Source organism: Lepus europaeus, chromosome 5, assembly GCF_033115175.1.
Source record: "Lepus europaeus isolate LE1 chromosome 5, mLepTim1.pri, whole genome shotgun sequence".
Classification (NCBI taxonomy): domain Eukaryota; kingdom Metazoa; phylum Chordata; class Mammalia; order Lagomorpha; family Leporidae; genus Lepus; species Lepus europaeus.
The window spans coordinates 121,156,292-121,174,025 of NC_084831.1; the positions used below are offsets into that span (position 1 = coordinate 121,156,292).

The 17,734-nt window shown below is 49.4% G+C and overlaps 1 protein-coding gene across 3 annotated transcripts in view; it reads left to right on the forward strand.

Annotated features, from left to right (window-relative positions):
- DAP3 (death associated protein 3) overlaps positions 1–11,449 on the forward strand; it is a 43,597-nt gene extending 32,148 nt beyond the window's left edge. For all 3 annotated transcript variants that reach the window (XM_062192446.1, XM_062192448.1, XM_062192447.1), the window contains 9 exons: positions 1,917–2,025; positions 2,159–2,251; positions 4,538–4,668; positions 5,337–5,417; positions 5,527–5,685; positions 6,188–6,247; positions 6,985–7,074; positions 10,438–10,555; positions 11,155–11,449. In XM_062192446.1, coding sequence (XP_062048430.1) covers positions 1,917–2,025; positions 2,159–2,251; positions 4,538–4,668; positions 5,337–5,417; positions 5,527–5,685; positions 6,188–6,247; positions 6,985–7,074; positions 10,438–10,555; positions 11,155–11,240 — 927 coding nt within the window. In that variant the 3' untranslated portion in view covers positions 11,241–11,449. The remainder of the gene's footprint in view (positions 1–1,916; positions 2,026–2,158; positions 2,252–4,537; positions 4,669–5,336; positions 5,418–5,526; positions 5,686–6,187; positions 6,248–6,984; positions 7,075–10,437; positions 10,556–11,154) is intronic.
- The last annotated feature ends 6,285 nt before the right edge of the window (positions 11,450–17,734 follow it).

Sequence of the window (17,734 nt, forward strand, 5' to 3'; positions counted from 1 at the left end):
GTGAGAGAGAGAGACAGAGAGAAAGGTCTTCCTTTGCCGTTGGTTCACCCTCCAATGGCCGCCGCGGTAGGCGCGCTGCGACCTGCGCATCGCGCTGATCCGATGGCAGGAGCCAGGTGCTTATCCTGGTCTCCCATGGGGTGCAGGGCCCAAGGACTTGGGCCATCCTCCACTGCACTCCCTGGCCACGCAGAGAGCTGGCCTGGAAGAGGGGCAACCGGGACAGGATCGGTGCCCCGACCGGGACTAGAACCCGGTGTGCCGGCGCCGCAAGGCGGAGGATCAGCCTAGTGAGCCGCGGCGCCGGCCCCATTTAAAGTTACTTTTAGTCTGGCTCAATACCTATGCTCTAGAGGGAATTATTCATCGTTTCCGAAATTCCCATTTTCAGGAAGGCCAACTTCCTCACTGTTTGTGCATTTTAGTACTCTTACATTGCCTAATAATGACATTTGTTTTAATGTCCGTCCCATTTTTTTTTTAAAGATTTATTTATTTGAGAGAGAGAGTTACAGACAGTGAGAGGGAGAGACAGAGAGAAAGGTCTTCCATCCGTTGGTTCACTCTCCAGCTGGCAGCAATGGACGGAGCTGCGCCGACCTGAAGCCAGGAGCCAGGTGCTTCTTCCTGATCTCCCATGCAGGTGCAGGGGCCCAAGGACTTGAGCCATCCTCCACTGCCTTCCTGGGCCACAGCAGAGAGTCAGACCTGAAGAGGAGCAACCGGGACTAGAACCCGGCGCCCATGTGGGATGCCGGTGCCCCAGATGGAGGATTAACCTACTGCGCCATGGCGCCAGCCCCCCCGTCTCACGTTTTTGGAGATTGCACTTTCCATTAACTTTGGACTTACCTGTCAGTTCCTCTGCCAATCTGATTGTTAGGATTTCTTTTAAAAATACCAGCACTATTTTAAACCTTATCTGATAGACTTAAAAATAATATTTATTGGCTATTTATTCTTATTAATAGACATAATTACTTTCTTTGCAAATCGCTTTCATACACAAATCACTGCTTCCCAAATTTTCCTAACCAGGTGTTCTAGTGACAAAAAGGGCATGGATATAGAAGCCCTGATATATCAGTACACTCATGGGGTGAGGTAGGACCTCAGAGTTTCGGGGCCACTGATCTCACCTGCCTCTATGCTGCCATATATGTGTTCTAGAGAAAAGTCTGAATGGTTACAATAATAATTAACCCAGAATAGAACATTTTGGAATGCTTACTGTGTGTCAGGTACCTTGTTGAGCATTTCACCTGCTTTTTTAAAAAACTGCTGTTTATTTTCATTTTATTTGAAAGGCAGACAGACAGAGATCTCCCATCTATTGGATTGCTCCCCAAATGCTCGCAGATGCCGGGTCTGGGCCAAACTGAAACTAGGAGTCTGGAACTCAATCCAAGTCTCCCATGGTGTGGCTGGGAACCACGGACTTGAACAATTATCTGCTGTCTCCATGGGTGTGCATTAGCAGGAAGCTGGATCCAAAGTGGAGGAACCAGAATTCTAACCAGGCTCTCCAATGTGGGATGCAGTGTCCCACGGAGCGAGCGACTTACGTGCTTTTCCAAGTGCCCACGCCTTTAGGTGCTTTTAATGTTTACATTGACTCTAAAGTGGCATACGTAGTTGTGATGTGTTCATATTATTTACAGATTCCAGTTAATGGATATATCCGTGCTTCATTCGCAGATATAATTAAATTTATTATGTTGCTTGAGGTGGGACACTGTATTTCAGTTTTTAGCTAAATTATACAGATGGACTTCCAAAGTCCAACTCAGCGTCTCGTAAGTGAATGAAGACATGCAGTTTGGTGCTCATGGTTGCTGTGTTAGGCGTGATGTATATGCCAAGAACTGATTAGAAGTTCTACATCCCTCCCTCATCATCGTCCCCTGTTTTGTTAGGTGAAGACATTCGGTGAAGCTTGCCTGATGGTAAGGAAACCAGCTCTGGAGCTTCTGCATTACCTGAAAAACACCAATTTTGCTCACCCCGCTGTGCGATATCTTCTGTGTATCCTTTCTGCCTGCCTGGGCCCTCGGAGCCAATGTGTTCTCCTGCAGCTGAGGAAAAGGAAGCAATGCTCACGTGTTGACAGTAGAAGTGTCCCTTCTGGTGATGTTTTCTTTAACAACGAGTACTTTAGATGGAGAGAAGGGAACAGGAAAAACCCTCAGTCTTTGCCATGTTATTCATTTCTGTGCAAAACAAGACTGGCTGATAGTGCATATTCCAGATGGTAAGAACTTGCTCTCTGCTTCTCCATCCAGTTCCCTCTCTGCTCACGGCAGAGGTCCTGTGGCTGCAGCCCCTCCCGAGCTCTGCCTGCTGCAGATGCAGAGCGCTCTGCACTGGTGTGTTGTGACCTCTTCATGGCGTGGATGCCTAGCAGGTTGCCAGGGGACATTCATGTGACAAGAGAAAATTTGAAAGCTTCCTAAAACTTCTTTGGGATGGAGGGAGATTTTAATTATTTTAAGATTGATTTGTTTGAAACTCAGAGCTAGAGAGAGATCGTCCACCCACTGGTTCACTCCCCAGATGACTGCAATGGCCAGGGCTGGGCCAGGCCGAAGCCAGGAGCCAGGAGCTTTATCCAGGTCTCCCACATGGGTGCAGGGGCCCAAGCACTTGGGTCGTCTTCCACTGCTTTCCCAGGCCATAGCAGAGAGCTGGATTGGAAGTGGAGCATGCAGGACACAAACCCCAGTGCCCATGTGGGATGCTGGCATTGCAGGCAGCAGCTTTACCCCATAGCACCATGACACCCATCCCAATTTCTCATTCTTAAAATTTTTAGCAGACATATGAATTATATATATTTATGGGGTTCTCTGGTATTTCAATACATGTGTACATTGCATAAGATCCAATCACAATGTATTTATCTCTTCCCTCAAATATTTCTTTTTTTTTTAATATTTTAATTTATTTTATTTATTTATTTTTTTTGACAGGCAGAGTGGACAGTGAGAGAGAGAGACAGAGAGAAAGGTCTTCCTTTTGCCGTTGGTTCACCCTCCAATGGCCGCCGCGGCTGGCACGCTGCGGCCGGTGCACCGCACTGATCCGAAGGCAGGAGCCAGGTGCTTCTCCTGGTCTCCCATGGGGTACAGGGCCCAAGGACTTGGGCCATCCTCCACTGCACTCCCTGGCCACAGAAGAGAGCTGGCCTGGAAAAGGGGCAACCGGGACAGGATCGGTGCCCCGACCGGGACTAGAACCCGGTGTGCCAGCGCCACTAGGCGGAGGATTAGCCTAGTGAGCCGCGGCACCGGCTCAAATATTTCTTTAAGGATTTATTTATTTGAAAGGCACAGTTACAGAGAGAGAGAAAGAATCTTCATCCGCCAGTTCACTCCCCAGAAGCCACAATGGCCTGGTCTCCCATGTGAGCTATCTTTGGCTGCTCTCCCAGGCCATTAGCAGGAAGCTGGATTGGAAGTGGAGCAGCAGGGTTGCAGGCCAGCACCCATTTGAGATGCCAGCGTCACAGGTGATGGCTCTACCTGCCACACCACAATGCTGCACTTTCCCTCGGACTTTTTGATACTAGCAGTTTTGACTCTTTTTTTTTAAGGATTTATTTATTTGAAAGGCAAAGTATTATCGAGAGGAAGACACACACACACACACACACATACATACATACATAGAGAATCTTCCATCCACTGGTTCACACCCCAAATGACCACAACAGTCAGGACCAGGCCAGGCAGCCAGGAACCTGGAACTGCATCTGGGTCTCCCATGTGCATGGCAGGGGCTCAAGTACTTGGGCCATCATCTGCTGTTTTCCCAGGCCCATTAGCACGGAGCTGATTAAGAAGTGGAGCAGCTGAGACTTTAACCGCTGCTCATGTGAGATGCTGGCATCTCGTGGCAGCTTTACCTGCTGCGCCACAACACCAGCCCCTATACTTGGGCTCCTCCACCCACAGGGGGGACCTAGCTGGATGTCTGGGCTCCTGGCTTCTGCCTGGTCGTGGTCCCACCTACTGTGCCCACCTGGGCAGTGAACCAGCTGATAAAAGTGTGCATCTCTCCTCTGTCTCTCTGCCTTTCAACTAAATCTTGAAAACGAAATACATATGAGAAACTAATTTCTTGTAATTTATCAAGACAGTATTTTTTTTTTTTGACTCAAGACAGTATTTTTAACTGAATACTGTCAGTTCCTACCTGATTTGTTGTTTTTTTTGTTTTTTTTTTTTTTAATAAATTTATTTCTTTGCACAGAGTTACAGAGATATCTTGAGTCTGTTCTTTCTTCCAAATGGACGCAACAGCCAGCAGGGCTGGGCCTGGCCAGTGCCAGGAGTTTCTTCCTGGTCTCCCATAGAGTGAAGGCCCCAAGCGCTTAGGACCATTTCCGCTGCTTTCTCTGGCAGATCAGGGATGGATCAGAAGTGGAGCAGCCAGGATGAACCAGCACCCATACTGGCTGCCAGCAGTGCAAGGGGAGGCTTAACCTGCAGTGCCGTCACACTGACCTCTCTAATTTGTTTTCTTTATGTTTTCTTAGCTCATCTTTGGGTGAAAAATTGCCCAGATCTTTTGCAGTCCACCTACAACAGACAGCGCTTCGATCAGCCTTTAGAGGCTTCAACTTGGCTGAAGAATTTCAAAACTACAAATGAACGTTTCCTGAGCCAGGTAACTGTACTCATTGGCATCTTAGTGCCCTGGAAACTGGTAGGGTGTGGAGGACTGATATTGTAATTTGGAATAACTTTACCATTTTGTGCATTTATTTTTTTAATATACATTTTGGTAGCATCGGGGTCACAGCTTGAAACTTACATACCTCCATGAAATAAAGAGTTCATTGTGAGGTTTTCCCAGGTAGTGGGCGGCAAAGTGAATGCCAGATTGATCCACTGACCTTTCCAAGGCAGAGGCTCAAATTTCCGTAAGCACAGTCTAACCACATGAGTCTCTCCAGGTCCTTTTGGGGAACCAGAAATTTCTTAGTAAAATTGTTCTTTGCTCTAGTGATTCTTACATATAATCTCTACACCAGAAGTATTCAACTTTGTACAGCAGTCACCTAGGAGCTTGTGAAAAATGTAAGTGTCATGGTGAACAGGATTCTGGGATGTCAGAATCCCTTATGCAGTCTTTTCCTCCAAGCTTCAGGTAGAAATGAGTTTGGGAGCATTCACTTCCATACCAAGATGTGGAAGGTACAGGACCTGAGAAATAGATTCAAACTGACTCCTAGTAACCTTAGCCTCCTACCTTCTCCACTTGGGATGGATTCACTCTTGGGCAAAGTATCCTTATTGTTTTATTTTGTTTTTATTTTGTTTGCTTATTTCTAGATAAAAGTTCAAGAGAAGTATCTCTGGAATAAGAGAGAAAGCATCGAGAAAGGCAGTCCTCTGGGAGAAGTGGTTGAACAGGTATAAAAAAGACATTCATGTAATAAACATGAAAGTATTTTAAAAAAAAAAAAAAAAGACTACAAGAGAAGACCTCTTCGCACGTTGTGCGCTCTGTCCGTCCCGACAGGGCATCGCGCGTGTGAGGAACGCCACGGATGCGGTCGGGATTGTGCTGAAAGAGCTGCGGCGGCAGAGCTCGCTGGGCCTCTTTCCCCTCCTGGTAGCAGTGGACGGCGTCAATGCTCTCTGGGGCAGGACCACACTGACAAAGGAAGAGAAAAGCCCGGTAGGGAAGCTGGGTTTCTGGGCTCCGTGACTTCGGCTCCATGGGGTCTGGGGGCTGAGACTTCCTTAGCCTGGCAGCCAGCACAGCGTGCTGCCCTGCCCTGGCAGGTTGTTTGAAAACAGCACCAGGAGATGAAGGGGGTTCTGTCAAACCCTGCAGGCTGAGGTTGTGTTAGCATCACAGCACAAGTTATGTTTTCTTTTGTTTCTTAAATTTTCTCCGTCTACTCTGTTTTCATCATGAGGCTGTGTCATCTAAGCAGAGGCAACCTCAAGAATCAAAGAAGCGGGTGGGCTGGGGCGGCAGATGTGTGTTCTCACGCTGACTGCAATCTCAGGGAACGACGGCAGTGCGAGGCCAGCAGCTTATCCCAGGGGTGTGCTTTAAAGTGCCACCGTGATGTGGCAGTCAGGATTTTCTTCCTTAGTTTTTGACAGTTGAGTTCCAGTAGCATCCAGGAAAAGCAAATAATGATCATTTCTCTCTCGTGGACAACGTGCAGGTTGCCCCAGAAGAACTGGCCCTTATTCACAACCTGCGGAAAATGATGAAAAATGACTGGGTAAGTGCGTGTGAGGATGGTGTGATGATGGCCAATACATTTGAAAAAGAAGTGCCTTTTTGTTCTAAACATTTCATTGTGAATGCTTTCCTGTCTATAATTTTATAATAGAAAAAAGTTCTACTACTTAATTCCCATAACAGTAGCAGGTTAGGAGAAAGGTCTGGATTTAAATCTATTTATTTAAGACCCAAAAACAAATAAATTTAAGATAAATTTAAGATCATGCAGCAGTTCATTGTCAGAACCAATCCAGAACTAAACCAACTGTTGCTAGACCGTCCTGCCATAACACTGTATGGCCAAACAAATGACTAAATTGCATTTTTCTGTCTTTTTTCTTTTCTTTTATCCCCTCCTCTCCTCCCCTCTTCCCTGTCTTCCTTTCTTCCTTCTCAAGATTTATTTTATTTGAAAGGCAGAGTGACAGAAGGAACGTCTTAGAGATCTTGCATCCACTGATTCACTCCCCATAAGCCCACAACAGCCTGGACTAGGCCAAGCCAAGGCCAGGAGCCAGGAATTCCACCCAGGTCTCCCACATGGGTGGCAGGAACCAGAACACTTAGGCCATCATTTACTGCCTCCCAGGCGTATTAGCAGGAAGCTGGATCAGAAGCGAAGCAGCCAAGACTCCAACATGAATGCAGGCATGCCAGGCAGTGGCTTAACCCATTGTATCACAACAACTGCACCCCTCTGCCTTTCCTGATTCATCCTTTGCTGCTTGCTTTCAGCATGGAGGTGCCATTGTGTCGACTCTGAGCCAGACTGGGTCTCTCTTTAAGCCCCGGAATGCCTATCTGCCCCAGGAGTTGCTGGGAAAGGTAAAGTCTCAGATACACGTCTATCTTTTTAGATAGTTACTCTGTCCAACACAGAGTCCTGTCTCAAGAGATAGCTTTTTGTATTTATCTGTTATTTTGATGTAATTTAATACTTTGAGGAAAATCAGATTCCTGTATGCCATTCACCCAGATTTCTAAGGTGTTAACTTGTATTTGCTTTATTCTCCTTCTTTCCCTTCCCTTTTTTTTTTTTTTTTTTTCAAAACTATGTGACTGGAACCTAAACTTAAAGACTTTTTTGTCTCTAAAATAATCTCATCTCTTTTTCCTAAAAACATCTCAAAGATATTCTTTTTTTTTAAAGATTTATTCATCTATTTGAAAGTCAGAGTTATAGGGAGAGAGGAGAAACAGAAAGAGAAAGAAAGGTCTTCCATGCGCTGGTTCACTCCCCAATTGGCTGCAAGGGCTGGAGCTGTGCCAATCCGAAGCCAAGAGTCAGGAGCCTCCTCCAGTCACCCACGGGGGTTCAGGGCACAAAGATTTGGGCCATCTTCTACTGCTTTCCCAGGCCACAGCAGAGAGCTGGATCGGAAGAGGAGCAGCCAGGACTAGAACCAGCACCCATATGGGATGCTGTTGCTTCAGGCCAGGGTGTTAACCCGCTGCACCACAGCACCAGCCCCCTCAAAGATATTCTAATCTGTAATCGTAGCAAAATAATCTAAATCAGAAAATTGACATTGATATAAAACTAAACTATTCTGATTTTGCCAGTTACCCCAACATCCTTTATAGAACAAGAAAGTCATGGGTAACATAGGACACTGCTTTGTCACATGGCTTTGTCTCCTTCATTCTGTGACAAGTCCTCAGTGTGCATCTGTTGTAATCTTCGTATCTACAGTGTTGATAAGTACAGGGCAGTTATTCGGTAGGCTATCTCGGGGTCATGTGGTGTTGCCTCCAGAACAGTGGTAGTTTTAGAAGTAAGGATACGCCTTCTCAGTGCACTTGTCAGAAGGACCATGAACTCTTTCTGCATTGCTGCTGATGTGAATTTTGAGCACTTAGTTGAAGTAGGATCCATCTGATTTCTCCTCAGTGAATTCAATATTTTTCCTTGGTAGTTAGCATTTTGTGGAGAGAGTTTGAGACTAAGTAAATATCCTGTTTCTTCTCCAACTTCCACCTACTAGTTTTAGCATCCTGTACATTACTGATTCTCTCGCAATCAGTTCAAGCACTGTCAGTTCTTCCAATATCACCTGATGTTATAAGTAGAAACTTTTCTTCCCCTTTATATATACATATACACATATATGAAATTTTTAAGAATTATTTATTTATTTGAGCCGGTGCCGTGGCTCACTTGGCTAATCCTCCACCTTGCGGCACTGGCACACCGGGTTCTAGTCCCGGTCGGGACACCGGATTCTGTCCCGGTTGCCCCTCTTCCAGGCCAGCTCTCTGCTGTGGCCCAGGAGTGCAGTGGAGGATGGCCCAAGTGCTTGGGCCCTGCACCCACATGGGAGACCAGGAGAAGCACCTGGCTCCTGGCTTCAGATCAGTGCGGTGCGCTGGCCGCGGCGGCCATTGGAGGGTGAACCAATGGCAAAAAGGAAGACCTTTCTCTCTGTCTCTCTCTCTCTCACTGTCAACTCTGCCTGTCAAAAAAAAAAAAAAAAAAAGAATTATTTATTTATTTGAAAGAGTTAGAGAGGCGGGGGGGGGGGGGGTAGTCTTCTATGCTCTGGTTCACTCCCCAAATGGCCACAATGGCCGCAGATGTGCCAGTCTGAAGCCAGGAGCTTCCTCCTGGTCTCCCATGCAGTTGCAGGGGCCCAAGGACTTGGGCTGTCTTCTCCTGCTTTCCCAGGCCATAGTAGAGAGCTGGATCAGAAGCGGTACAGCGCCCATTTGGGATACCAGCACTGCAGGCAGCAGCTTTACCCGCCATGCCACAGCACCGGCTCCTCCTTTTTTGTGTTTTCTGTTTTTGTTTTTGTGTTTTTTGTTTGTTTGTTTGTTTGTTTTTTTTCTTTTAAAGCTCATTTATTTGTTTGAAAGTACAAGTTACAGGGGGGGAGAGAGAGGCAGAGACAGATCTTTCATCTGCTCGTTCACTCCCCAAATGGCTGCCATGCCTGGGGCTGCATCAGGCCAAAGCCAGGAGCCAGGAACTCCATGTGAAGGGGCCCAGCCACTTGGGCCAACGTCTGCTGCTTTCTCAGGTGCACTAGCAGGGAGCTGGATCAGAAGAATAGCCAGGACTCAGCACTGCTGGCGGCTGTCTAATCCTATGCGCCACAATGCCGGTCCCTTGTTAATGTAATTAGGTTGAGTTCTAAACTTTTTTTTTTTTTTTTTTTTTTTTTTGTACAGGTAGATTTATAGACAGAGAGAGAAAGGTGTTCCTTCCATTGCTTCACTCCCCAAATGGCTGCTACCTCCTGTGATGCCAGCTGTTTGAATCCCAGCAGCCGCCCCCTGCTAACATGCCTGAGAAAGCGGGGGACGGCCCGAGTCCTTGGGCCCCTGTCTTCATGAGGCAGTAGATGGAGTTGTAGGCTCCTGGGTGCATCCTGGCCCAGCCCTGGCTGTTGCAGCCATTTGAGAAGTGAACAGTGGTTGGAAGATGTGTCTCTCTCAGTTTTTCTCTGTAACTCTGTCTTTTCTTTATAGATAACATATCTTTTTTTAAAAATTTTTATTTTATTTATTTGAAAGACAAAGTTAAAGAGGGAGGTAGAGAGAGAGGGAGAGAGGGGTTTTCCATCTGTTGGTTCACTCCCCAGACGGCCGCAACGACTGGAGCTGAGCCTGTCTGAAGCCAGGAGCAAGAAGCTCCCACGCAGGTGCAGGGACCCAAGCACTGCGCCAGATTGCACTGCTTTCCCAGGTGCATTAGCAGGGAGCTGGACCAGAAGTGGAGCAGCCGGGGCTTGAAGCAGTGCCCATAGAGGGCACCAGCCCCAAGTAACTCTGTCTGTCAAATAAATCTATAGAAAAAAAATTTACTTGCCTTGGTTCCCCACCCCCTCTTCAATATTGTGTTTGAGATTTGATACAGTTTGATTCATTTACTTCTATTTATGCTCCATTTAGAGTCTTTCTGCTCACTGTCATTTTATTTGTGTTTTTGAGTATAGAAAATATTAACGTGGTTCCAAAAATCAAAACAGTTATTTAAGAAAATACATTTACTCAGCCAGGTAGCATCCCCTCCTCCAGCACTGCCTTTTTAAAATACTCCCAGCCGAGGGGAACCCAGTAGCCCGCGAGGCCCGTGTGAGGTGAGCACCGCGAGAGCAGGGCGGCCGCACGCCTGCCCTGGAGGCGCTAGGAGAGGCTGGCTCTGCTCCGCCACGCACTACAGTGTCTGCGTCCTCTCTCCTCTAGGAAGGATTTGACGCCTTGGACCCCTTTGTTCCCATCTTGGTTTCCAACTATAACCCAAAGGAATTTGAAAGTTGCATTCAGTATTATTTGGAGAACAGTTGGCTTCAACATGAGAAAGGTGCGTGGTGCAGCCCCCTTCTCGGGGTTTGTTCTCAGAGGTCCCCTGGAGCGGAACCTGCTTCCCGCCTCCCTCAGCGCAGCCTCCGCTCTGCCCATCGCTCTTCCCTTCAGCTCGACCTCTCTCTCGGTGAAAAGAGGGCACAGAAAGTGGGGGAGGCGGCTGAATCTTAGTCCACGACGGAGATTATACTTCTCCCCACGCGCTCGTCGCAGCCCAGAACGAAACCCCCGTGCAGAGGACGCGGCACAGCCCAGGCCAGCCCAGGGCGGCGTGCTGGTGCCGCCGCCGTACACTCAAGTGCTGGGATGCGCACACAGCAGCTCCCACCATGAGAGAGGCTGCCTCACCCCCAGGGCGCTGCGGCTCTCCTCGGCCCTCCCCTTCACCTGGGCAGGAGCGGAGACCCAGCTCCAGCCGGTGGGGAACTGACAGGCACTGCAGCGGGCTGCGGGAGTAGCTGTGGGCACTAGGGTGGGAGGCACAGGGAGAGATTCCTGGAAGTGAGCTCTCCTGGGAGATGGCAGTTGCACCAGAACCCAGTCTGGACGGGGTGGCCTGTGCGTGCGGTCACTGATCTGTGTCTGACTCCACGCTAGCTCACACGGAGGACGGGAAGAAGGAGCTGCTGTTCCTAAGCAGCGCAAACCCTGGGCAGCTGGAGCGGCTGTGTGCCTACCTCTGAGCCCGGTCACAGCGCGCCGGGACGACGGCCGGCCCACGGCACGGAGGGGCTGGACACGATTGCCGCTGGCCCCAGACCTCCCTGGAAGTGGGCTTGGAAGTGACTGTGAATACGTGGCAATAAAACAAACGTCGGATTATTGACTGGTTTTCACACTTGAGATAATCATGAATCTTGTCCTAAAGAAATTAAAGACATTAAATATCTTCCTCAAAGCGTTGTGCTCGGTTTTTAGCGAGTAAAGAATCCTCAGATGGCCGGGTTCTCTGGCACTCAGACGGCTGCGGGTGAGAATGCAGGTTGCACGTTTCTAATCTGAAGTTCCAAAATCTAACATTTTCAGCGTCAAGAAAAACAGATCACGCCATTCTGATTTCAGGTTTTCAGATTAAGGATGCTCAGCCAGTAAAGTCTACGCAAATAGTCCACAACGGGCAGAAACCGGAAACACTTGTGGTCCCCGGCGTTTGATACGGGATGTCATAACTTTACACTTGACTGTGGTGCTGATCTCCAGGGGTCTTGAGGGTCAGATCACGTCTGTGAGTCCCTAACACAAGGCGGGGCAGCCAGTCGATGGGAGCAGCTCTCCTCACAGCTGGGATTTTGCAGTGCTTTGAGGAATGCTGTGTGAGAAACAGCTTTGCCCCTTCACCTCATGCCTGGCCGTTCCCCGGTAGCTGCGCCGTGTGGCAGCCTGGCCAGCCTGAAGCCCCGCGGCACACGCAGACGCCAGCTGCCACGTGCCTCTCCACCTGCTCCACAGCTGGGGAGGGTGAGCCCCTCTCCCACATCCCTCTCTGTGCCTCCCAGGAGTTCTGCATCGCTGGTTGAGCCCTGACTGATGGAGATCCACTGCAAACCATAACGCCTTTATCTTTTCTTTTTCCTTTCTTTCTTTTTTTTTTTCTTTGTTAGCAGAGAGAGAGTAAGCTGGTTCACTCCCCAGATGCCTGGAATGGCCAGGGCTGGAGCCAGAAGCTGGGAACCCAAGTGAGGCCTCCAGCATAGGTGGCAGGAACCCAGTCACCGAGCCCCAGTTCTGCTTCCTGGGGTCCGCATCCACAGGCCGCCGGTGTCTGGAGCCAGGCTGGGAATCAGACCCAGGCGCCCAGGGCGGCATGCGGGCTCTGAACTGCTAGGTGGTGGGTTTTGTTTTTAAAGATTCATTTATTTATTTGAAAGTCAGTTACAGAGAGAGGAGAGGCAGAGAAGCTCTGTCTCTTCTCTCTCTCTACCTCTGCCTTTCAAATAAATAAAATAAATGAATCTTTAAAAATCCAGCACTGTGGCATAGCGGGTGAAGCCACCGCCTGTGGTGTGGGCATCCCATATGGATGCTGGTTCTGGTCCCAGCTATTGACTTCCGATCCAGCTCTCTGCTTTGGCCTGGGAAAGCAGTAGAAGATGGCCCAAGTCCTTGGGTCCCTGCACCCATGTGGGAGACCCGGAAGAAGCTCCTGGATTCGGATCGGTGCAGCTCCAGTCGTTGCGGCCATCTGGGGTTTAAACCAGCGGGTGGAAGACCTCTCCCTCTCCCTCCCCCTCCCCCTCCCCCTCCGTCTCTCTCTCTAACTCTGCCTTTCAAATAAATAAATCTTTAAAAAAAAAATGCCTGTGTTCTCACCAGAAGGTGCTCCGCAGCCAGAAGCTGCTCCCCATTGGCGAATCGGATCCTTAGCGGCCAATGAGCCTCGGAGGTGCGCCCCCTCCTGGCGGCTGCACTCGGAGAGGGAGCATCCTAAGTTCTGGCCGCCGCCGCGTTCTCACGCTGCGTCTGTAGATGCTAAGCACCGAGCCTTCCTCTCGCCCCCACATCCCAGTCCTCTCGCGAGAGCAGCCTGCAGAGCCGCCGCGCAGGCCCTGCTCTCTTGCGCCTCCCGTCACGGGACTTACCCTCAGTGAGGCTGGATCCAGATCGGAATTACAGCTGCTTTGAGTTTTCTCTGTAGGGAACTGAAGACGCCCCTAAAACACGTTCAGCAAGGTCGTAACAACAGAAGATCAGTATGCAGAAGTCAGGTGCCGGGCCGCGCTGCCGTCTGCGGCGCCGGGGTCCCGCGCTGGACCGCTGCTCTTCGACCCAGGGCAGGATGGCCGGAGCTTGGGCCCCTGCTGCCCGTGCGGGAAACCGGGATGGAGATCCTGGCTGCGGCTTTGGCCTGGCCCAGACCTGGCTGTCGGTAGCCATTTGGGGAGTGAACCAGTGAGTGGAAGATATTCTGTCTCTCTCACTCGCTATTTATCACTCCTGCTCTCTGTCCCTCTGCCTTTTAAGTCAAATAAATCAAAAAATTCCGTCTTAAAATGTCAGGTGGTTACTCTTCACTTTTGATGTAGAAATCATGAAACATGAATGCACATTTTTAAGCACAACAAAACCTTTTAAAAATTCATAATCACGGCCGGCGCCGTGGCTCAACAGGCTAATCCTCCGCCTTGCGGCGCCGGCACACCGGGTTCTAGTCCCGGTCGGGGCACCGATCCTGTCCCGGTTGCCCCTCTTCCAGGCCAGCTCTCTGCTGTGGCCAGGGAGTGCAGTGGAGGATGGCCCAAGTGCTTGGGCCCTGCACCCCATGGGAGACCAGGAGAAGCACCTGGCTCCTGCCATCGGATCAGCGCGGTGCGCCGGCTGCAGCGCGCCTATCGTGGCGGCCATTGGAGGGTGAACCAACGGCAAAAGGAAGACCTTTCTCTCTGTCTCTCTCTCACTGTCCACTCTGCCTGTCAAAAATTAAAAAAAAAAAAAATTCATAATCACTGCACCATAAACCAAGTTGGCAAATATCAAAGAATTTAGTGATCAATAACAAAAAGAGTAGAAAATCCCCGCGTGTTTTCACATTGAGAGATATGTCCTGTGTGCCCTAAGTAGGGGAAAACTAATGGAAATGAGAAAGTATTCACACTAAATAATTATGAAAATACCAAACTCAAAATTTTTGTTCTCTTAAAATATTCTTCAAATTGATTTGAGGTTTATTTTATTTATTTGAAAGACTTACAGAGACAGAGAGAGAGTTCTTCCATCTGCAAACGGCCACAATGGCCAGAGCTGAGCTGATCTGGAGCCAGGAACTTCTTCCGGTCTCCCACGCGGGTGCAGGGGCCAAAGCACTTGGGTCATCTTCCACTGCTTTCCCAGGCCATAGCTCTCTGCTGGATCAGAAGTGGAGCAGGCGGGACTCAAACCGGCACCCATATGGGATGCTGGCATACGCCACAGCGCCGGCCCCTCTCAAACTGGTTTTTAAAATCTCTAGTGGGGGTCAACATTGTGGCGCAGTGGGTTAGGCCACTGCCTGCAATACCAGCATTCCGTATGAGTGCTGGTTCCAATCCCAGCTGTTCCACTTCCAATCCTGCTCCCTGCTAATACACCTGGGAAAACAGCAGATGGCCCAAGTGCTTGGCCCCTGCCACCAACACAGGAGACCTGGGACAGAGCTCCTGGCTTCAGCCTGGCCCATCACTACCACTGTGGCCATCTGGGAAGTGAACCAATGGATGGAAGATTCTCTGTCTCTTCCTCTCTGTAGCACTTTAAAAACATCAGTGAGTTAGGGTTTATCCCAGAAACGCAAAATCAAAACTATTTAGTTTGTCCACTAGGAAAACACAGGGTAAAATAACGTGATCATCTCAATTTAGAGCAAGCTTTTTAAAAGAAATTCTACATTCATTCATGATCAAAACTCTGCTCCTTAAGCTGACACAGGAGCCAGGGCTCTCTAGCCCAAGTCCCCCTGGGGAAGGGCATCACCATGGTCTCCGGGTTGGAGCGGGTGGCTCCAGACCACGCTGGACGGCTCAGCAGTGCTCTGTGGCAAGGAATACAGGAAGTAACTGTCACAGAGCTAAATAAAACACCAGTATTTGTAGATGATACTGTGTAGGAATCCAGAAAAGCCCACAGATAAATCATTAATAAATAGTCACAACAGTGCAGCTTTATAACCTCATTAGTGTAGAAATTTGTCCAACAACAACAAAAATATATATAAAACTCCATTTACAACATGAAAAATACAAAAAACATAACATTTAACATAAACATTTATATAGAAAATAAACGGAGGGGCTGGCGCTATGGTTTAGCAGGTAAAGCCACCGCCTGCAGTGCTGCCATCCCATTTGGGCACTGATTTGAGTCCCGGCTGCTCCACGTCTGACCCAGCTCCCAGCTCTGCCCGCGCAGGGAGTGATTTAGCAGATGGAAGACCTCTTTCCCATTCTAACGTTTATTTGACAGGCAGAGTCAAAGTGAGGAAGAGAGAGATTGTCCATTTGCTGGTTCACTCCCCAATTGGCCACAATGGCCGGAGCTGCGCTGATCCAAAGCCAGGAGCTTCCTCTGGATCTCCTACGTGGGTGCAGGGGCCCTACTTGGACCATCTTCTGCTTTCCCAGGCCACAGCAGAGAGCTGGATTGAAGAGAAGCAGTTGGGACACAAACCATTGCCCCTGTGGGATGTCAGCACCACATGTGGAGGCTTAGCCTACTACACCACAGTGTGGAACCTAAATCTTAAATAATACCTATAGTGCTTTAAATTTTATTGTGGAAATTGACAAGCTGATTAATTACAAAGTAAATGTGCAGGGGCTGAGGCTGTGGCATAGCTGGTAAAGGTGCCGCCTGCAGTGCCGGCATCCCATATGAGCACTGGCTCTAGTCCCAGCTGCTCCATTTCTGATCCAGCTCTCTGCTGTGGCCTGGGAAAGCAGTAGAGGATGGCCCAAGTCCTTGGGCCCCTGCACCTGCATGAGAGGCCTGGGGGAAGTGCCTGGTTCCTGGCTTCAGATCAGCGCAGCTCCAGCTGTTGCAGCCAATTGGGGAGTGAACCAGCGGATGGAAGACCTCTCTCTCTCTCTCTCTCTCTCTCTGTGTGTGTGTATGTGTGTGTGTGTGTGTAACTCCGACTTTCAAATAAATAAATATTTAAAAAAATAAATGTGGAAATAAAAAGGAACCAAGAATACACAAGGACTTGTTCTAAGCTCACAATTATTTAGAAAATATATCTTAGAAATGATTGAGGGGTCGGCGCTGTGACATAGCAGGTAAAGCCACCGCCTGCAGTGCCAGCATCCGTATGGGCACCAGTTCAAGACCCAGCTGCTCCACTTCTGACCCAGCTCTCTGCTCTGGCCTGGGAAAGCAGTGGAAGATGACCCAAGGCCTTGGGCCCCTGCAAGTGCCTGGAATACCCGGAGGAAGCTCCCGGCTCCTGGCTTCAGGACGGTACAGCTCCAGCCATTGCGGCCAATTGGGGAGTGAACCATCGGATGGAAGACCTCTCTCTCTCTGCCTCTCCTCCTCCCTGTGTATGACTTTCAAGTAAAATAAATAAATCTTTTTTTAAAAATAATGATTTAGGCTGGCGCCACGGCGCACTAGGCTAATCCTCTTCCTGTGGTGCCAGCACACCGAGTTCTAGTCCCGGTCGGGGCACCGGATTCTGTCCCGGTTGCCCCTCTTCCAGGCCAGCTCTCTGCTGTGGCCCAGGAAGGCAGTGGAGGATGGCCCAAGTGCTTGGGCCCTGCACCCCATGGGAGACCAGGAGGAAGCACCTGGCTCCTGGCTTCGGATCAGCGCAGTGCACTGGCTGTAGCGGCCATTTGAGGGTGAACCAACGGAAAAAGGAAGACCTTTATCTCTCTCTCTCACTAACTCTGCCTGTCCAAAAAAAAAAAAAAAAAAAAGATTTAGAAAAAGTACTTAGGTCCTGGTGACCCTCATGGAGCTCCAGGCTCCTGGCTTGACCTGGGCCAGTCCTGGTCTTAGTGGTTATTTGGAGAGTGACTCAGTGGATGTTAGATTTCTCACTCTATAACTTTGCCTTTCAAATGAATATATCCTTTTTTTTTTAAAGAATCAATTACGAGTACATGCAAGGAGAGAGGTTAATTTCACAAACTGCGGAGCAAAATAAGCCAGACGAAAAATACATACTCCGATTTATTTACATAAAGAGATGGATGACTGACAGGTCCCTGTCCAAGTTTAAAAGGAAGGCTGTGGGGCCCGTGCTGTGGCACAGCAGGCTAGGCCTCCGCCTGTCGGCCGGCATCCCATAATGGTCGCTGGTTCTCCGCCCGGCTCCTCTTCTGATCCGGCTCTCTGCTATGACCTGGGAAAGCAGAAGCCGGCCCAAGTGCTAGGGCCCCTGCACCCACGTGGGAGACCCCGAGGCCATTTGGGGAGTTGAACCAGCGCATGGACGACTCTCCCTCTCTGTAACTACCTCTCAAATAAATAAAATCTTAAAAAAAAAAAAAAAAGAGGGAGATTGTTACTTTCGCAGTGGAACTAGGAGAACCAGCGAGCGAGCCAGGCAAGAAGCCCACGGGAAACGTAGGGAACAGGGCTGAGATCGCCCGAGAGGGCGCCCGCCACTTCCGGCGCTTCCTTCGGGCCCCGCCCCTCGGCCGCCGCGACAGGGAGCCGGGGAGGGGGAAGGAGTGATGAGCAGCGTCTCCAGCCAAGGAAC